This window comes from Malus sylvestris, chromosome 9 (assembly GCF_916048215.2).
Source record: "Malus sylvestris chromosome 9, drMalSylv7.2, whole genome shotgun sequence".
Classification (NCBI taxonomy): Eukaryota; Viridiplantae; Streptophyta; class Magnoliopsida; order Rosales; family Rosaceae; genus Malus; species Malus sylvestris.
The window spans coordinates 34,714,068-34,736,620 of record NC_062268.1 but is presented as its reverse complement, the minus strand read 5'-3'; the positions used below and the strand labels follow the sequence as shown (position 1 = coordinate 34,736,620).

At 38.0% G+C, this 22,553-nt stretch overlaps 2 protein-coding genes and 1 pseudogene across 2 annotated transcripts; all 3 read left to right on the top strand.

Annotated features, from left to right (window-relative positions):
- The first annotated feature begins 2,191 nt into the window (after nucleotides 1-2,191).
- On the top strand, nucleotides 2,192-3,535 carry LOC126582642 (lectin CPL-like). The gene has a single exon (XM_050246803.1). The coding sequence runs from the start codon at nucleotides 3,044-3,046 to the stop codon at nucleotides 3,497-3,499; it is 456 nt and encodes a 151-aa protein (XP_050102760.1). The 5' UTR covers nucleotides 2,192-3,043; the 3' UTR covers nucleotides 3,500-3,535.
- Nucleotides 3,536-3,815: 280 nt separating this feature from the next.
- LOC126582641 (L-type lectin-domain containing receptor kinase IX.1-like) lies at nucleotides 3,816-5,179 on the top strand (annotated as a pseudogene).
- Nucleotides 5,180-13,054: 7,875 nt separating this feature from the next.
- LOC126582637 (two-pore potassium channel 5-like) lies at nucleotides 13,055-15,569 on the top strand. Its single transcript, XM_050246799.1, has 2 exons — nucleotides 13,055-14,300; nucleotides 14,970-15,569. Exons 1-2 carry the CDS (start codon nucleotides 13,234-13,236, stop codon nucleotides 15,115-15,117), a joined length of 1,215 nt encoding a protein of 404 aa, XP_050102756.1. The 5' UTR covers nucleotides 13,055-13,233; the 3' UTR covers nucleotides 15,118-15,569.
- The last annotated feature ends 6,984 nt before the right edge of the window (nucleotides 15,570-22,553 follow it).

Here is a 22,553-nt window from a genome sequence, read left to right as displayed (position 1 = left end):
CACAAGGCGACACGTGGCTTTTTTACAAAAGAAGACAAAACTACCCTTGGGGCATATCGGGATTCCTACGCGCAAGCAGCGGGTAATTATCCCTCAACCAAGTCAAAAGTGCCCAAAATAGGTATCAACTTAAAACCTAATTTATTTATATATTTCCTATTTCATTATTTAGCTAATCAATTAGCTAAATACTATACTTATTCCATAATTCCTAAAACATTCCTTCTAAAATAATGATAAATAGCTAATTAATGGGTTAATTAGCTAATTATTCCCTTAATTAGCATTTAGACCATTCACTTTACCCTAACTCCCACAAAAAGGCCGGTTAGCTTTCATCCCCAAAAGAAGTCAGCCCTTCCTTCTACCTTTTTTCCTTTGTATGACAAATAATTAGCCAAGTTAATTAGGGAGTTATTGGCTAATTATTTGGTAACTCCTAATTAAACCTAAATTAAACCCAAAAAACCCTAGCCACCTCGTATCCCTATAAATATACTCTCATTCTCACCAAAAAGCCAATTCCAACACTTTGGCAAAAATCCCAAAATTCTCTAAACACTCTTTCTCTCTAAATTTTAACTTTGGCATCGGAGGTTCTTCGGCCAAAGCCCCCCATTCATCGTGGGCGCGTGAGGCTTTTGGCCTTAACCTAAGGTGTTAATTGTTTTGTAGGTGAAAAATTGTCCAAGATCAAGAAGGAAGAAATTTGCATCCACAGCTTATACTACAATTACCTTGTTCTCTTACAAGTACTTTTAGGTGTTTTTAACCATACTTTTGCAGGTGGTAAAAATTATCACTTATATTATAATTTGAAAGTTGTGCTAGAAGCATGGTTCATACTCAAGTGGGAGAATGTACGAATATGAGTAAGAAAGTGATTGTTATAGCCATTTTATCCAAATTGGTGCAGAGAAGTCTTATGAGAAGAAGATTACTTTGTCCTAATTTACATGGAATGAGACTTAGTATGTAAACTGGTTTTTTACCACTTATAGTTTGATAATGAGATTATTGGTGTTCTACGTGAGTTCTAATAGGAGAATCGTATTTGCCTCTATAAATACTGGTCCCTACTATCACAGAAAATGATGTTCATTATTGAACTTAGACCTGTTGTAAATTGAGCATATTATTTTTGCAATAGAGCAAAAACTTACTATATATTGAAGTCGCCAATGATTTCATTTTCGGGTTCAAAAAGGTCAGATTATTCTTACAATATGCAGCTCCACATACACAGGTCATATGGAAGACTTCCCTCTACACAATTATGAAAATTTAAGCCACATAACACTAAGCTTAAGTTCCTAACCAATTTCCTCAGAATGTTCTTGTAAATGTATATATACACACCAGTCACCTGCACGCTCGCACATGCTGCATATTGAATATTTAACAAGAAATAAATCATTTTTCTCACTTCCTCACTTTTAACGTTGATGAGGCCCGTGAAACTGTGTACATGACATGAATCCCCGATTAATCTCCATCTTTTCTTAACCCTTGACCAGAAAATAAAGAGAGATATTTTCTTAGCCATCAATTTTCCGGCATTTTCCATGCTCGGACAAACCTTTCCTCCTCATTGTAGTCCACTGACTTATAGATATGGAACCACCAGACATGTCGATTGTTGTGATAATAATTATTCAAGCTTTTACCACTCTCACAAATTACATTATTGCGAAAGCCAATATTTGTCTCATAGACGGGAAAAAAATATTTCGCAACTAATGCTCTCTTTAGTGGCCAGTTGGTTAATAAACAATGACAAATGTCAAGAATGTGAACCAATTGTCCAATTAGCAGATCTCATGTGTTAGAAATCGTTACAAGAGAGTTTCTATGTACGTACCCTTCTAGGAGACCAATGCATTTGAATTGAATGTCCCACTCCCGCATTGGCAGTTTTTCCAACGTGAGACTTGAGAGGGTCAACAATCTTCTTTTTGTCGAAGTTGCCACTTGGTGATGTCATTCATATGGGATTTGGATATCCAAATTGTGGGGATCTTAGGAATTCTCACATTTTAATTATTTGTCGTATATCAAGTGGTCATAAATCATTTTGAATTTTTTTATTTAAAATTAAATACAAATAATATTTGACGAAAACTTACCACACGATGTACGATGAATGATCATGATGTGATGTGAGGATCCTCGCCTCATCCATTCATATGGGACTTACAAGTTTATAAAACAATTTCTCAGTCAACGACTCTCTGTATCCATCTTTCTCTCCAAAAAGAAAATAAAATGCAACTTCAATTCCTTGCTGGGCTCTTGTTTTTGTCAACCCATCCTGCAACTCCACTGAATTTCAATTTCCCCAGCTTTCCCAACGGTATCAGCAACATATCTCTAGACGAGCAAGCTTTTATCAGAGACCAATTCATCCAACTCACCAGTAGCGGAGCTGCGGACGATAGCAAGAGTAGAAACCTCGGCCGAGCCACCTACTACAAGCCCTTTCTCCTCCGCCAAAGAGCCACCGGAAAGCTGGCCGATTTCACAATTAACTTCACGTTTGTCATTGATTCACAAGGCAAGCACAAACACGCCAATGGGCTCACTTTCTTCCTAGCTCCATTCACCTACAACCGAATGCAAGGCATGGACGGAGGGAGGTAAGGCCTGATTGGGGCACATGCCCCCTCTCATCCCTTTAGTTTCATAACAAATTATTCAATTAATCATGCTTTACGGATTATTCAATTAATCATATTAAAATAATAAAAATCCTTTTTTAGTTTTTAAATGTCATTCCGTCTTGTATGTTTTTCTCACGCACTAATGTCTAAACCTTGTTGAGTTGCATGTACTTGGTTAATTAGTACAAATGAGCATTAGATTGTCAACAATTAAAGACAAAATTAGACAATAGAGTAATAAAATTAAGCATTGTAATTAATTTTTTCAGCATTTGTAAAAAAAATAGCTTTATTTGTCCAAAAAATAAGCTCAAATTTTTGAAGATGCTCCTTCTTAGTTAAATTTCTAGTTTCGTCCTGATGCAAGGACAAGCCGTGTTAGGATGGACCTCCCCTACCCACCATACGTGGAGGTTGAGTTCGACATCTACCAGAATAATCAGTCAGACATTAACGATCCCGTGGGCGAACATGTAGGTATCGACATCAACTCTGTCATGTCTAAAATTACCATGCCATGGAATGGTAGCATTGTGGATGGAAAAATCAACAGTGCTAGGGTTAATTATGATTCCACGGCAAAAAATCTCAGCGTGGCTTTCACTAGTTATGTGAATGGAATTCAAGTGATGAGGTATCTTGATTACAGTGTTAATGTGAATGACTACTTGCGGGATAGGGTCATTGCTGGCTTCTCCGCTGCAACCGGCGATAATATGCTGCCCTGCACCGGATCATTTTCTCCTCTACATAAGTCAGGAAAGGGCAAAAATATAGGAATCGCTGTAGGGATAGGTGTTGGGGGATTTTTAGGAGGATCTATTCAATTGAGAATTTGAGAAATTTTGATAGATTTATAAATCCATGAATTTTTACGAAGTTTAACTGATTTGTAGATGCTTAAAATATATTACAAAATCTCTCAAATTCCCTTTAATTCCTCAACTTTTCCAAATTCTCTAAATTCTAATACTAATTGAATATACCTGGAATGTTATAAACTTCTTTAAAATTCTAATTGAATACACTCAGATTTCTAAAGATTTTAATAAACTATCCTAAAATCTGATTGAATACACATTGAATTTCAGAGAATCACTTAAAATCATTTCTAATTGAATACCCATAAATTCATTAAAAGAATTAAAATCCTTCAAAATCTCAATTGAATACCCTCCTTTATTCTTGGTCGGTGGGATTGTTGTGATTTGGTTCATCTTGTGCAAGAAGAGGAACTCGGGAAAATAGTGATGAAGAAGATGCTATGGTTTGCAACTTGATTGATGATGAATTTGGAAATGGGACTCGCCCGAGGAAGTTTTCCTATGGTGAGTTGGCTCGTGCCACAAGTGATTTTTTGGAAGAAGAAAAGCTTGGAGAGGGAGGGTTTGGTGGTGTTTAGAGAGGCTTCATAAAAGACTTGAACTTATTTGTTGCCGTTAAGAGGATATCGAGACGGTCTAAACAAGGATTGAAGGAATATGCAGCGGAAGTAAGGATCATTAGTTGACTTAAGCATCGGAATCTGGTGCAACTCATTGGTTGGTGCCATGAAAAAAAACTCCTACTTGTTTATGAGTAGATGCCCAAAAGCAACTTAGATTGTCATTTGTTCAAAGAAAAAAACATGTTGAGTTGGGAGGTGAGGTACAAAATTGCTCAAGGCTTAGCATCCGGGTTGCTTTATCTCCACCAAGAATGGGAGCAATGTGTGCTTCACAGGGATATCAAATCCAGCAATCTTATGTTGGATTCAAATTTCAATGCAAAATTGGGGGATTTCGGGCTAGCACGACTTGTAGACCATGGAAAAGAGCCGAAAACAACAGCTCTAGCGGGAACAATGGGGTACATGGCTCCCGAATATGTTATCACAAGAAAGGCTAGTAAGGAATCAGACTTGTCAGCTTTGAAAACAAGTAGTAATAATGAAGTGAACGTGGTGGAGTGGAGAAAGAGAAAGTGATTGAAGCAGCTGACCCAAGATTGTGTGGAAATTTTGACAAGAAGCAAATGGAGTGCTTGATGATTGTTGGATTATGGTGTGCTCATCCAGATTACAATATGAGGCCTTCAATTCAACAGGCGATCCAGGTGTTGGCGTTTGAGGTTCCACTGCCCCTTATTCCATCGAAGATGCCCGTCCCCACGTATTTGGCTGTCGAATCTCCTCCGAAATCTTTTCAGATCTTGTCTCGTGATCATTTTAGTGCTTCCGAAGCTGAAGGGGGTGAAATTGAGCGCAATTCATCCTCAAGAAAGCAAGAAGAATCGTGCATTAATTACTAGTGTAAGTGTAAACCAGGTAACAATCACAATGGTAGAGGGTAGGTAGTGAAAGCTATGACCTAGCTTATTGTGTATTAGCGAATCATCTTCTAGTCAACATATATGCTGCAAACAAGATATCCGACTCGTCCTCAACTTTCCCTGCTCTCCAGAGAAATGCTTCGAAAGCGATTTCTCATTCCTGGCTAGCTCTTTATTGATGATATGAAACACTAAACCGACTTTGACGACTAGTTGCTATACTGACAAAAAAAAAACACACACGCATTTTGGCCATCCATATGCATACATACATACATGCATGATGTCTGCATGGGTTGCTAACTGTTTTGAAGTTTATATTTTGTGTTGGGCTTGGAGGCTTGGAATTATGTGGGTAAGGATTTTCCACGTTTGGGGCTGAAACTCCATCATCCTCCCAAATACAACACACCGAGGACTTATATATAACATCATCTATCTTATTGCTTGCGTCACTCTTGTTAGTTGTTACAATTCATTCGTCAAAATTTATAGGATAATTAGTATGAATGATTACTTTTTAACATTTAGTTGTAGAAATGTTTTTTTAATAACGAGGACATATTGATTATATATCGATGATACAACAATGACATAACAATTACACAACAATACTATAACGACACTTAATTATTTTTGCAATCAAGTGTCAAAGAATGATTATTCCTGCTAATTATCCAAATTTATAAGGTGAGTTTCTTGTTCAAGTTACTGAAAAAGTAAAAGCCCAACTATAATATCATCATATTGCCGTGAAAAAAAAAAAGCAAATTATTAAAGTCAATTTCAGTTAATTAGCTGAATCTCATGTGCACCGCGTGATCCGCTGCAGCCTTCATTGCATTTCCCTCTCTTTCTTTAATTTCCCGATATTGAATAGTATGAATCGTGTTAGTGAAAATGCATACGTTGATGTGATCTTTGTGGAGCCAAAAATAATCACAATGCGACACGTGGATTTTTGGACAAAAGAGGATAAAAATACCCTTGAGGTACAACAAGATTCCTACATGCGAGCAGCGAGCAATCATCCTTCAACCAAATCAAAAGTGTCTAAAATAGGTAACAAATTCAAAGTTATTTCATCCATCCTCATCCTATATTTTCCACAAGGTAATTATGTCATAACCTTCAAAACATCCCATATAAATTACATAACCCCCAAAATATTTATTCCAAAAATGTGTTGATTAACCAATTAATTCATTAAATCACACATTAAACCATAAGTTACACCCTATCCCTATAAATAGATTCCCATTTTCACCAAAAGATCATTCTAGCATCGAAGGTTCTTCGGCCAAAGCCCCCCCCCATTCATCGTGGGCGCGTGAGGCTCTTGGCCTTGACCCTAAGGTGTTAATTGTTTTGTATGTGTAATTTTGTCCAAGAAGAAGAAGATAGAAATTTGCATCCATAAATTGGTGATTTCATTGAGAGTTGAAATTAACACTCGTAGAAGACTCTCGCATAAAAAGTTTTTTTCTCTATTTTCTAGTACACTTGTATTTTTCGTACGTTCTTATTATTAGAATTTTTTATTTGCAAAGATTTTTTGATAAAATGAAAAAAAGAAATACAATGGCTAGAAATTTAGAAAACTCCATGAGTGAAAATTCCAATATTCAAGAAATGGGACCGCAGCGATCCACGAGACTTAATGTGATCCTAAGGGGAGCGGCACCACCACCACGAGGTTCAACCACGGGAACCACCGCGATGGTCACTATGGTGGCCACCCGCGGCAAGGTCCATGGCACTACTACCACGGCCCGAGTCGTGCCACCAAAGCAAGCCCAAGCCTTGTCATCCAAGGCCTACGGCACCAAGACCATGACCCAAGCCATGTCACTCCAAGCCCAATGCATTTCCAAGCCTAACGTGTTGCCAAGTAAAGCTCAAGCCTCGCACCCGGGTACATCACACGCCGAGCAGCCCACTCTCGTGGCCTAGCCTGCTCCCGCAGAGCAGGCCACTCTTGCGGCATAGCCTGCTCTCGTGGCCCAGTCTGCTCTCGTGGCCTTCCAAGCAGCCTAAGTCGACCTAAAACTATCTTAACCATCCGGACCTACCATTGAGTCGGGGGAATTTTCACCACATTTCTCCACGGATTTGACATTTCTTAACTCAAATCTCGCGCCCGGTCTACCACCCTTCCATTGCTTAAGGAGGCACATTCCTTCCAAGCTCTTCCAATCCAAATGGCGAACAACACTTGTCTCGACAAGTCATAGAGTTGACAAGCGCCCTAGCACAGCAGATGACCTTGGTGAACCAGCTTTTGCAGCGCACCAAGATGCAACGTGCCCCAAACGAGGTGTCCCAAAGTAAGACAAGGGCAGATGAAGAACCTCTTCAACAGCATCCCGACAAGCAGCCATTCAACCATCCATGAACCGAGCGTTTGGGCAGAGTACACTCCCGATTAGGCCCCCGAGATAGCATATACTCTCGTCTTAGCGCGCGGAGGAGCGTGCACTATCGACTAGGCCCACAGATGAGCATACACTCACGGTTGAGGACGCACTCCGATAATCAACATGAGCAGCCTTCCAAGCAAAGTATTCATTCGCGGCTAGGCTCGCAAGGAGTATCATTCACATCCACATCGAAACAGGCAGCACAACAGACGGAAAGAAACATTCACTCAATCCGGCTCAAGTTCAACTAGCAGCTTGTGAGTTACACACTCGTCTGCTAAGAACATACCACACCCACTGCAACCGCGGTATAGACGAGCCGAACATATGGAAGAACAGCTTAGATCAGCACATCACGATCGGGGGCAGTCGAGAGCTCTGCCACCCCAACAAAGGAAAATTCAAGAAGAAGTAGAAAGGCTCCTGACCAAGCGATTGTGTAATTTCTCACGCCAACCAAGCCTCAAAAGGGCACAAGATGAAGCACCTAATGGTGGCGCAATAATTTAGGGAGCAGCTCACTGCGTTTACACCCTTACGTGGGTTCCACAAACAGTTTGAAATCTCAAGCAGTTCGCCAAACAAGACCTCGCAACATGAGGATTATTTCAGTTGTCCAGCAATCCAGATTTCCTCAGCTGCACTCACGACAACGACTTCCATGCTCTCGAGTACGAGAGGATAAACTAATTGCTCTCCAGTGCGAGACGGTAAACCAATTCCCCGACACCCATATGGGTCTGCTCTCCAATGCAAGAGGATAAATTAATTGTTCTCCAGTGCGAGAGGGTAAAACAATTATTCGACACCCAAAAAGGTCTGCTTTCCAGTGCGAGAGGATAAACTAATTGCTCTCCAATGTGAGAGGGTAAACCAATTCCCCAACACACATATGGGTTTGCTTTCCAGTGCGAGAGGATAAACTAATTGCTCTCCAGTGTGAGAGGGTAAAATAATTGTTCTCCAGTGCGAGAGGGTAAACTAATTCCCCGACACCCATCTGGGTAAGCTCTCCAGTGCGAAAAGGCCACATAGCTTAAAAGATCAAATGATTGAAAATCAACTAGGCAGCAAATGGTCAAAGGCAGCAGCCACTTTTGCACTTAACAGTTCACTCATCCAACACTATATCTTCAGCAGCTCCAATCTTCGCAGCTTTATCTTTGACTGCTCCATCTACGGCAGCTGAGAAATCAAACTCAAGCAATTTTCTCATTTTTGGCAAGCAGCCCAGACATGGCAGCCTAAACCGTTGCCCATGCCACGCCACTTCCTCAGCCTATGCCGAGCTAATCCTTGGCTTTAATCAAGCCGAGCAACACAAGCAATAGCCCTTGCCACACTACCTCCTTGGCTCATGCCGAGCCGACTCCTGACCCCTGCCAGCTGACGTGCCGCACCACCCTGACGGCTGCCCCGCAATAGCACTATCCAAGAAGAAGACAATAAAAAATTAAATTTTTCTTACATCAATACGGCACGGAGAAGACGAAGAAATCAACGAAGGACGGTCCTTTGCACGGGCAAGATATAGAAGATTGCTAGATGAGGGGGAACAAAAATCATTTAAGCTCTTTCTCTCTTGTAGGGTAGAATAAATCGCTCTCCAGAGTTGATTTAATAACCCACTTAAGGTGGACTTAAATAGGCTTTGAGAGAAATTTATTTCCTTTTCCTCGAAGGACCTGATTTCCTATTAAAGAGAGAATCTACATCAAAATAGGAAGTAGTCCTATGTTTCCTAAAGCAAGATGATCTCTACACCTGCTGCTCTTTCCTACGAGCAGCCCAACAGGTGTGGGGGCATTTATGGAGCCAAAAATAATCACAAGGCGACACATGGATTTTTGGACAAAAGAGGACAAAAATACCCTTGAGGTACAACGCGATTCCTATGCGCGAGCAATGGGCAATCATCCTTCAACCAAATCAAAAGTGCCCAAAATAGGTAACAAATTCAAAGTTATTTCATCCATCCTCATCTTATATTTTCCACAAGGTAATTATTTCATAACCTTCAAAACATCCCATATAAATTACATAACCCCTAAAATATTTATTCCAAAAATGTGTTGATTAACCAATTAATGAATTAATTGCCTAATTAATCCATTAAATCACACATTAAACCATAAGTTACACCCTATCCCTATAAATAGGCTCCCATTTTCACCAAAAGATCATTCCAGCACACTTGCAAAATTCCCAATACTCTCCAAACACTTTTCTCTTGAAATTCTAACTTTGGCATCGGATGTTCTTCGGCCAATGCCCCCCCCCCCCCCCAATTCATCGTGGGCACGTGAGGCTCTTGGCCTTGATCCTAAGGTGTTAATTGTTTTGTAGGTGCAATTTTGTCCAAGAAGAAGCAGGCGGAAATTTGCATCTACAATCTTGAAGCTGCAAATGCCTTGCATATACTTTTATCAATCAAGGTACGCCGCTGTGCTAACACACTACTAGCCATTTATCCAAATTATTACATATCTTTAACTATTAAACACTTACTCTTTTTTGTACAATATTGTTGAATAAAAGAAGGTAATTTAGCTAAAAATTAATAAAAACTTACTATTTAGCCATTTATTAGGGGCATATTTTTGTTTGGGACTCAATCAATGACACATTTTTATTACTTAATTAAGCATAGGTCAATTGTCACATCCCGCCCGGGGCCCCCACTGCATTCCGGGCTCGACTCCGCCGTAGCACAATATTGTTCACTTTGGGCCTCGACCACGCCCTAACGGTTTTGTTTCTGGGAACTCACATAAGAACTTCCCAGTGGGTCACCCATCATGGGATTGCTCTCGTGCAAACTCGCTTAACTTCAGAGTTCCGATGGAACCCGAAGCCAGTGAGCTCCCAAAAAGCCTCTTGCTATGTAAAGATGGGAATGTACATATAAGGTTCCTAGGATCCTCACCTTTGGGTGAAGTGGGATGTTACAATCCACCCCCTTTAAGAGCCCGACGTTCTCGTCGGCACACTTCAGGCCAGAGATTGGCTCTGATACCAAATTGTCACATCCCTCATTGGCTTCGGGTTCCATCGAAACTCCGAAGTTAAGCGAGTTCGCATGAAAGTAATCCCATGCTGGGTAACCCACTGGAAAGTTCTTGTGTCAATTCCCATAAACAAAACCGTGAGGGCGTGGTCGGGGCCCAAAGCAGACAATATCATGTTACGGTTGAGTCGAGCCAAGGATGTGGCGAGGGCCCTAGCCGGAAGTGTGCCGATGAGGACGTCATGCCCCTAAGGGGGGGTGGATTGTAAGATCCCACATCGCCTAGGGGTGAGGATCATGTAAGCCCTATATGTATATTCTCATCTCTATCTAGCACAAGGTCTTTTGGGAGCTCACTGGCTTCGAATTCCATCGGAACTTCAAAGTTAAGCGAGTTCGTGCGAGAGCAATCCCATAATGGGTGATCCACTAGGAAGTTCTCGTGTGAGTTCCTAGAAACAAAATCGTGAGGGCGTGGTCGAGGCCCAAAACGAACAATATCGTACTACGGTGGAGTCGAGCCCGGGACCCGGACCTCCACCACATCCCGGGCCGGGATATGACATCAATGATTAATGCCACATAGGCTTTAAGCTATTATAAATAAAAAATTAACAAAAGCTATTATAAATAGTTAGAACATGAATATTCTACCATCCTCTCTCTCGTGCCCTTCATTAACATGGAAGAGTCTGCTCAACTTAAGGCAACAGACCAGGAAACGAACATTGCATTACAGTGTCTGAATCTAAATGTAAAAAACAAAGCCAATAAATAGACACTTTATTACAGCTCACTTGGTGGCGGCACACGTAGTTAAGCATGGCGGGAGATTTGGCTGGGATGAGTTAGGTCCGAAGTTTCTTTTTAATATTTTAGTAGAAGATGCAAATGTAATCATTCGTATTTAAATTCAATAAGTTTCTATCTTTTGACAAAAAAAAAAAAAAACAGACACTCTATTATAGTGTCTCAATCCAAATGTAAAAATCAAGAGTCGTGTGATGTGAAAAGCGTAGGAGGCGTTTGAGTAATGAAAAAAAAAAAAAACCAGAAAACGGACATTGTAGCGCAACGTCTGAATCAAAAAAAAAAAAAAAAAACTTGGAAACAAACATTGCATTGCATTGTCTGAACCCAAATATAAAAAAGTATGTGTAGGAGGCATGTGAATGATGGAAAAAACGAAACCAGTAAATGGATATTGAGTTGCAGTGTCTGAATCCAAATATAAAAAACAGAATCAAGAAATAGACTGTAACATCCCACATCGCCCAGGGGAGTGATCCTTAAATATATATTTTCATCCCTACCTAGCACGAGGCCTTTTGGGAGCTCACTGGCTACGGGTTCTGTAAGAACTCCGATGTTAAGCGAGAAGGAGGCCAGAGCACTCTCATGATGGGTGACCCACTGGGAAGTTGCTCGTGACTTCCCAAAACAAAACCGTGAGGGAATGGTAAGCCCAAAGCGAACAATATCGTGTTACGGTGGTAGAGCGGGCCTGGGATGTGGTGGACCCGGGCCGGCCAGAGCACTCTCATGATGGGTGACCCACTGGGAAGTTGCTCGTGAGTTCCCAAAACAAAACCGTGAGGGAATGGTAAGCCCAAAACGAACAATATCGTGTTACGGTGGTAGAGCGAGCCTGGGATGTGGTGGACCCGGGCCGGGATGTGACATAGACATTGCAACATAGTGTCTGAGCTGTATTAACTTATTTCAAAATATAAAAACTCTAAGAAATTTGTGTCAATTGAAGTGGGTGTCAGTTGTAGCGACATAAATTACAATTTTAAGTAAATATTGCAATACATGATTGACTTATTTGTAATTAATATAAATATTGTTGATATATTGTTAATATTAGAATTTTTATTGATTGTATAACAAATCACCCAATAAAAAATTGCAACAAAAAAAACTGCAAATTTTATTGCATGAGGCCTTACAATGTTTGTATGGCATTGGGATTCTTCAAATAACAACACTCTTGCAGGGATTACTACAATTGTGTTTCAATTATCCGAACCACTTTTTTGGTCTTCCCTCAAATCAAACCCAAAATTATTTAACCACTCAACTAAATGGATTTGTAATATAGTTGTTTGTTTTCTTGGAATACAATGTTCGCATATTTTATTCACTACAATTTGAGATCCTAAAGATTTTTAAAGTGTGTAATTTATTGTATCTCTGACGATAGCTAACTCTGTAAGTTGTTTGTGCACACTCTTTTTCCTTCAACCATATTGAAATTTCGACAAGTTTTTTATCGAGGTTATTGTATGCACATTATCCTTATTTTTGTTTATATTCTTCTCCATTCAATGAATATCGTACTCTTTTTTCAAAAATCATATTTGAACTATCGAATTAAAAGTAGACAATTCGAACTATTAAAATTTAAAGTGATTCCCACAAAGGTCCTTAATGATACTTAATCTTTTCTTTTTTGTTTTTGTTTCAGTTTTCAAGATTCATGCACGGTACGCATGTTGGATTTCATTATAAAATACGTCAATGCAATTAATAGTAAAATCATTATGAATTATAATTTACTCATTCATATTTATGATTTGAAATTCATTTTTCAACAGTAGAACGAGTCCCTTGGCCCTTTAATGGAAGAGGGGGCTCCTCTAAGCCAATGCTCAAAGTCCCAAACTTTGATCGAAATAGGCAAAAACTAAGCATACGTTTGAAGCAAAGTTTATGAGTTTTATTCACCGTCTTATCTACTTACTGCCACTCTCCCTCCACCGTCCAAACTCCAAACTCCAAACTCCAAACTCCAAGGTCCAAACAGAGAGAATCTATTCCCTTATTTTTCCCGATGGAAAGGGAGCCTTTTCTCGGCTCCCAAACAGGGCCCCAACACCAACTCCTCCAACCCACCCCCACCCCCACTGTTCAAGTCCCTGACTCTGATGATTTCTCTTTCAAAATCTCTCCCTCCCACAGCGAGCCTAATCTCCGCCACCTCCAACAACCCCACCATCACCATGTCCACCAACCAGACCCGCAGCCCTCCTCGTCAGGAGCCCCGAATGCCAGCCATCAGAAGAGACCCGGCACTCTCCACCGCTGCAGGACGGCCCCCGCCATGGCCGTCATGCGAGACCTCAATCCACACCCAACAACCCAGGTCCCCAAACCACAATCCGACTCCACCTCCATCATCAGGCAAGCCGTCTTCTTGCTCCTCGTCTACCTCTCCCTCGGCGTTGTAATTTACTCCTTCAACAGGGACAAATTCTCCGGTGTCGAAACCCACCCGGTCGTCGACGCTCTCTACTTCTGTATAGTCACCATGTGCACCATCGGGTACGGTGACATTGCTCCCACCACTCCCCTCACCAAGATTTTCGCCTGCGTCTTTGTGCTCTTCGGGTTCGGTTTCATCGACATTTTGCTGAGTGGGGTTGTCAATTTTGTCCTCGACTTGCAAGAAAATATGATCCTGACCGGAATTCAAATGGGTCAGACTTCCCGGAATCGTCGTTTCTCCGCCAGGAACTATATCGTCGATGTGGCAAAGGGCAGGATGAGGATCCGACTCAAGGTTGGCCTGGCGCTTGGAGCCGTGGTTTTGTGCATCGGCATTGGGGCTTTGGTCTTGTGTTTTGTGGAGAATTTGGACTGGATTGATTCTGTTTACTTGTCTGTTATGTCGGTTACAACGGTTGGTTATGGAGACAGGGCCTTCAAGACTCTCCAAGGAAGGCTCTTTGCCGCCGTGTGGCTTCTGTTTTCGACATTGGCGGTGGCCCGGGCGTTTATGTATTTAGCGGAGGCTAGGGTCGACAAGAGGCACAGGAGGATTATGAATTGGGTTTTGCATAGGGATATCACTGTCCAGGATCTGCTTGCTGCTGACATCAATAACCATGGTTTCATCAGGTGAGTTTCCATTCCATCCATCCTATCTTCATCTACTTTTTAATTGTCATCTGTTTTAGAAGTTTTCAGTGGATTTACTGATGAAGTAACCTACAATATCATTGCTTATTTAGTAAAGAATGACAAGAGTTGATGAATGGTTTTCTCATCACGGTTAACTATTAGCTGCCAGCTCACCTAACAAATCTAGCAAACTCTAACAATTCTGATACGAATAACAGTGACGGTTTAGCATAAGTATTGTATTCACCGTTGGTCTGGAGGATCGTTAGTATGTTGATGGAATGATAATGATATCCTGCAAATTAAGTGTAAGCCTCGCCATGTAACATTGCGAGCATGTACTGTGAACTTACCAAATGTACTAAATTCAAATTAGAGCCTCCAAAAGACAAAATTGTTTGGAGTGAATTGAGTTGGCAATTGAAGATTCAATCTTCTAATTTTGGTATGAAATTAGTCGAATATGTAACGTCTAGCTGCATCGATGTAATGAAGATGCTTAGCTATTGTAGTGGACACCAGAATCCTGGTACAGAAATGTGAGTAATAACACTAATTTATATGGATCCTCCTTTTAGTCTTTGTATTGATCAACAGGAGTAATTCTGAAAGTTATTCGCTATGCATATTAGTTTCACGTATATGTTATTCGCTTGCTCATTTCAGCAAGTCAGAGTATGTTATTTACAAGCTTAAAGAGATGGGAAAGATAGGGGAGAAAGATATACTGCAAATCTGCGATCAGTTCAGTAAGCTTGACCAGAACCACTCTGGGAAGATAACGCTGCCTGACCTGTTGGCGCATCGCTTGTAGTTTTGGTAAGGTTAAGTCTGGATTCTGCTCTTTTCGTTCGAAGAAACAGACTCCTTTTCTCATTCTGGTGAAAGCATGGCGAATGTTGAAGACAAAGGCCTTTGCGTTGTATATCCTAACAAACTATTCTTTGAAGATTTATGCATTGCATATAAGCTTTGCCTTGCAAAAGATGAAGTGGATAGACATTATTCTACACCGAGCTGCTATACGAGGATTATAGAAGAACGTGAAGTGCATAGACAATTTGTCCAAAGTAAAGTTAGAATCTCTTCCTTTTATTTCTATTTTCCCTTATGATACTGTAATTGAAACAAAAAGGAATCGAGAAAAAAGGAAGGCCATGTAATGGCATTGGCACGCACACGGGTTCCCCGTACTTGCATCGTGTAATCGGAGATACATATACTCTCCTGAATTCATTGAGTAGTCTGATATACTTTCTTTCCTTATTCATGCCCCATTTCTTGTTTTGATACCATAATCCTATTTTTTTGTTTGCTGAATTGAAGCTGATATAGTTTCCTGGTTCATACCTGTGTTGCACTTAACAGCCTTGTGTTTTAGTGTAGGCCGACTTAAGCAAAACTTACCGCATTTGAAGGTTTTTAGATTCTAAAATTACTAACAAATCCAAGTCTAAACCATACATATGATTTGATCAAATTTGTATCCACTACCTAACTGACATCACATGTTCCTTAATTGCTGATATAATTCATATATATATATATATTAGTTTTCGTTCTGGTGATTGGTTTCACTTTCACTGGTGTGTGCGAAAATTGACGACATATACATATTGAAGCTCGATCCGATTGCAGCAGGCACAAGGCAGGCAGGCATGTTCTTGTTCTGAGGATTAAGTATTTATACCACATAATTATGTCTGGTCACTCTTGTCTTAAATTAAAACATCTCACTAATCCAAATGTCGGCTCCCGTAATCCAGAAATAAATAATAGAAAACTTTATTCGAATCATTGTCAAATATGACTTTTAGATTAAAACCATGAGTAAGATCAAAATCTAATTTTAGTCTCTTGATACATTAATCATCTTATTTATTAATTATATTTTGCTGTTTTAATTATTTCTCTTTTTCTTCTTAATTTTGATGTATTAATTTTATTTCATTATAATTTTCATTTTCATTTCATTAATCGTAATATATTTTGTTGTAAACATTTAGATTTACTAATTTTTCTTATACAATATATTTCGATGTACTTTGTTTTCTTCCTTTAGGTACATTAAATTCATTATAATACATTCGGTGTATACATTTAGGTACACATATTTTTGTACATCCATTTTGGTACAAATATTTAGGTACATTAATTCAATATAATACATTTCGGTATATACATTTTGGTACTAACATTTTAGTGTATATATTTCGGTACACACATTTAGATACTTTAATTTAATATAATACATTTCGGTACTAATATTTTGGTACTTACATTTAGATACATTAATTGAGTCTTTCAAATTTCAAGAATGTTAAATAAAATTAATAAATTAAAAAACTTTTTTTTTTCAAAAAATAAATTAAAATTTGTATATTAATAAATTTAAATATTTAATGGGAGGCATTAAATAAAATACACATTAATTATTTTGAATTAAGAACACATCAAGAGACTATAATCAATAAATAATCTAAGGGAATTGTTATTAGCACTCCAAAATTCTCGTTTAGCACTCCAAACTTTCTATATTTAGAAAGAAAAATACACTTGTAAGGAGTGCCAAAAACGATTTTTGGAGTATCAATAATAGTTCCCTAACCTAACAACAGGTTTATTTTAAATTTCAATCTTCTTGAAAAATTAAAGTTAAAAAACCCCTATACATAATATACCCATTAATAACAAAAGAAATTTTTGGAGTGCCAATAATAATTCTCTAATCTAACACCAGGTTTATTTTAAATTTCAATCTTCTTGAAAAATTAAAGTTAAAAAACCCCTATACATAATATACCCATTAATCTTGTACTTATGTCAAAATAATAATAATCATTAGGATTACCACTCTTGACTTTCTACCTATAAGAGTATTTCCAATGGAAATGTCAAAGATAAATGTCAAATATTAATTTAATGGCTGTTGTGACCAAGGTATAAAATATCGATGATATCGGAAATATCGGTAGTCTAAAAACACGGAAATTTCGATGGAAATATCGGGATATTATCGATATCGATAAAAATTGAATAAAAACCAAGGAAATTATAAGAAAAACTTGGAAATTTTTATTGAAACTTTGCAAGATGTTTATTTAGTCAATTATCTATTAGTTTATCACAAAAAATTGGAAGAAAATGCATTGCATGATAGATATAACTGATTTAAGTTGATTATATAGCAAGCTGGCAAACATTGTGAGTATAGAAAATATGTAGTAATTAATGAAAGAAGTTTAAACACACCATAATCATTTATATATAATGAATTAGTACAATATTTTACACTTTATACATTGCATGGTAAGATACATGAGTGACTTAGTAAGGTCTAAAATATCGATAATATCGGAAATATCGGTAGTCCAAAAACATGGAAATTTCGATGGAAATATCGGGATATTATGGATATTTTAGACCATGGTTGTGACAATGTCAAATTTTCTTTGGGTTTTTATATTAACACCCTACAAAATGTTGAATGCATCCCACATTAAAATTTAATATTAAATGACTTATTTACTCTACTATGTAATGACAATTTGACCTTATTAGGTTTTAAAAAAAATAAATATTTATAAATACACCTCAAATCACTTTTAGCGTATTATTTATCTTCTCAACTATCAAACATGTTGATTAAGAAAAATTGTTTTTGACGAATGGAACACGAAATCGATATTTCAGGAGCTTCACATGAGGTAAGACTTCATAGTTTTCATTGTTTTAATGATTTTGATGACATCGATAATTATTTAATCTTGCGTTTGCTGCATTATTTAAACTTCTATATTCATATTCATCTTTGAGTGTTCATATGGTTAGATTCAATTCCTGAAAATTAAAAATGAGTGTTATAAGATTTGAGAAATGTAGGGTGTACAGAAAATGTGGGGTGTATGTACAAAATATAAGATGTATATTGAGAATGTGGGGTGTGGGGGTATTATGGGAAAGTAAGTGGGGTGTATTAAGATAATTTTTAAGTGAAAAAACAAATGTGGGGTGTATTAAGTTTTAATATTAACACCCCACAAAATGTTGAATGCACCCCACATTAAAATTTAATATTAAATTACTTATTTACTCTACTATGTAATGACAATTTTGACCTTATTAGGTTTTTAAAAAAATAAAGATTTATAAATACACCCCAAATCACTTTTAGCGTATTATTTATCTTCTCAACTATCAAACATGTTGATTAAGAAAAATTGTTTTTGACGAATGGAACACGAAATCGATGTTTCAGGAGCTTCACATGAGGTAAGACTTCATAGTTTTCATTGTTTTAGTGATTTCGATGACATCGATAATTATTTAATCTTGCGTTGGCTACATTATTTAAACGTCTATATTCATATTCATCTTTGAGTGTTCATATGGTTAGATTCAATTCCTGAAAATTAAAAATGAGTGTTATAAGATTTGAGAAATGTGGGATGTAAAGAAAATGTGGGGTGTATGTACAAAATATAAGATGTATATTGAGAATGTGGGGTGTGGGGGTATTATGGAAAAGTAAGTCGGGTGTATTAAGATAATTTTTAAGTGAAAAAACAAATGTGGGGTGTATTAAGTTTGTGTGGTTTATTTAACAATTTGTGGGGTGTTAATATAATTAGCCTTTTCTTTTCCTTCCAATCCATATGGTTTTTTTTTTTTTTTGTTATAAATGATATTTGTATGATTCATTTTTAAAAAGAAATCAATTAAAATAAATTTTTAAGATTTACAAATGGTTCATTAATGGGATCCACACAATAAAATAATTCAAGAATTAATTGACAACACATTTTTCATATGTCAAATTTGGAAAAGGATCCTCGCCGGATCCTTTTCCTAGGGATCTGGGGGATCTTGTAATCGTGTTCGTTCATCGTACATTGTACGGTTAGAAATCATTTAAAATTTAAAATTAAATATAAATAGTACCTAACGAAAATCGACCGCACGATGTACGATGAACATATACGATTACGAGATCCCCGGATCCCCAGCAAAAGGATCCGGCGATGATTATTTTCTATCAAATTTGACACCAAAAGACTCATGTCAATCCATCAGGTAGAATTAACTTATTGGTTGGAGCTTCTTTTTATTTTTAATTTTAATTACATGTCATTCTACTTAGAATTTGACATCATTTGCAGATGGTCTAAACAATCTTTATTATATTTTATCAGTTGATATTGTAAGGGGTGATTCGAATGTCTACTAAAAAAACGGTTTCTAAATCAATTTTTTGTTTCAATTTCAAAATATTCGATTTATCGTAATTTTAAAAACCGACTTTATCTCAATTTTCATGTTTTAATTCAGACCTTCCGACGCAAACTCAACAAATATCACGTCTTGTCAAAGGTACGTCTTTTGCTTTTCTCTATGGAAGGTCGACTAAGGGTTTTTTTGGGGCATTTAGGTACCGTGTGGGATGCAGACAAGACGGAACATGATAGAATGGAACAGAGGTTCTATGCTACGTTTGGTGTACGCTCAAGCCGGAATAGAACGAAAGATTAAATGACAATTGTACCCATCCACTTCGACGAGTTAGACCTTACATGAGCCACCGCCGATGAGTTCAACATCATCCCTCACATCTTCCGCCTAATCTTCGCCGTCCCATCCCTCGAGCGACAATGTTGGCCATGTCCTTTCACCGGCTTTCCCCGATACCCTTATGTTCTTCCTGTTTGTTTTCTCAGAAAATTTTCTCTCTTTGGCTTTCTCAAGAACCTTTTATCCGATGTGGGTTTTCTTCGTTTTGTTGTTTTTTTTCTTTGAATATAGAAATCAAACACAAAGAAAATTGCTTTTTGTTGGGTTTTTGTCACTCGGTTTCCCGGAAAATTTAAAGTGCGATCAAAGAAGCTTGATTTTCCGGAAAAACAAGAAAACTCAGTTTTTGAGTTGATTTGTTAAGGCAAATTTTGATTTTTAATAAGTATTTTATGCCTATTGTGTAGAAATGGAGAGATATCTGGAATTTTGATTAATTTTGTTTAATTTTTGAAGTGAAATTAATGAAAAGAGAATGGGTATTGTTGTCCAAAAGGTTAAAATTTTGTGTTCCATGGGCTGGAACAAGTCGTTCCAGGAGGAGGGTGGCATGAAAAATTGACTAAAATCCGTTCCACGGGACAAGACGTCCTAGCCAAAATGGCGCACCGAACGTGGTACAAGTGCGTCCCGTCCCACTGTGTTCCGTTCCGTCCCATCCCACGTACCAAACGGTACCTTAGTTTTGTGCCCGAAAAACAACATGATTATTTTTTTTCTTTCTTTTAAACAAAAGATATTATCTACACAAAGAAAGGGATGAGTTTAGCTTCATAATAGACTAGCAATAATGTAGTTTAAATTTGCATATGGCGAAAATCGAACATAAGACATTTCACTTCTAAGTGAAGAGGAATCCCACTAGACCGTAATTATAAGTGACAACATGATTAATAGATTAAGCCCAACATTATCTTTTCTTCACTTTTATATTTTATATTATATTTTTTTAAAAGGTCAAAGATTAATTCAATATAATACATTTCGCTAGATATGACACACCCCGACCCAGAATGTCCACAAGGACTCCGAATCGAGCTGCGCTGGCCGACACCTAGAAGGTGACAAAGTCATAAAGTGTGATGATGTGGAAAAATGTGAATAAATTTAAACCTAAGAGTGCCTAAATACCAGAGTGCACTGGTGAGTGGGAAGGAACCCACTTCACACGCGATACAAAGCATAGGTATAGTATAGTAAGATGAGATAATAATTATACCATCATAAAAGACATTTGTGCTGAAAAGTGCCACAAATCCTCATCGATACAGAACTCTGCTGCTAGAACATGGAGGGTACAAAAATAGAAAATATAAGTGAGCGAAACAAAACTCTTCAAACCAATTCCAACTACCATAGATAGTAGCCCCTCGCTGTAATAGCTGTTTAATTTCCCAAAAAATAATAGGCATGACTATAAATCAAGACCATAACCAAAATGATAGTCTTGCGGTTATGCTACGTCAAATATCTTAATAGAAATTAGTAACCCAGGTGAAATAAACCAATAGGGAATGGCATGTTAGCCGGATCCACACATAATGTACGGTTGAATCAATATCTCATCCCGTATATACTAGCATCACATCACATATCTCATCATAAATATATACTAGCATCTTATCATATATCATCACATATATGCTAGCATCTCATCACATATCTCATCATAAATATATGCTAGTATCTCATTACGTATATCATCACATATATGCTAACATCTCATCACATATCATCACATATCGCATCATAAATATATGCTAGTATCTCATTACATATATCATCACATATATGCTAGCATCTCATCACATATCATCACATATATGCTAGCATCTCATTACATATATCCTCACATATATGCTAGCATCTCATTACGTATATCATCACATATATGCTAGCATCTCATCACATATCATCACATATATGCTAGCATCTCATTACATATATCCTCACATATATGCTAGCATCTCATCACTTATCATCACATATATGCTAGCATCTCATCACATATCTCATCATAAATGTATGCTAGCATCTCATCATACATCATCAATCATAGCTAGCATATAAGTTGGAGTCACTTATGGTGAGCTGCACGACTGAAATCATAGCTCATCAATCATTGCTAGCACATAAGCCGGAGTCACCTTTAGTGACCTGTACGGCACTACGCATGCACACGAGTCAGAACCACTATAGTGGTCTGTATGACATGACTGGGTGTAAATGAATACGATCAAGTGCTACGATCACATGAAGAGTCACCTACGAGTCGGAACCACCTATAGTGGTATGTACGACAGGCATGTGCACCTACCTTGAATTCAAAGTGAGCGTATGGTGCGAGAGGTTACGTGAAGGACTGTGCCTTGGTCACGGGCAGGAGCACTAACACCGGGGTGCAGGTTTATGAACTTTAAATGCATCTAATATAACCTGTACGACAATGCTAGAGTTGCCTACTATTGCAACTTGTACGACAGTGTCGGAGTTGCTTAAAACATAAATGTAGTCATACCATAACCCCATCAATTCAACTAATATCGTATACTTACCTGAACTTACTTGGTGTCTTGCATTCACCTTTGCATATCAGAGCGTTCACAATAATTATGTGCAGGGAATATACACGGTTGAAGTTCAAACTTACATCCTGGTATATAAACATATAAACGAATGGTC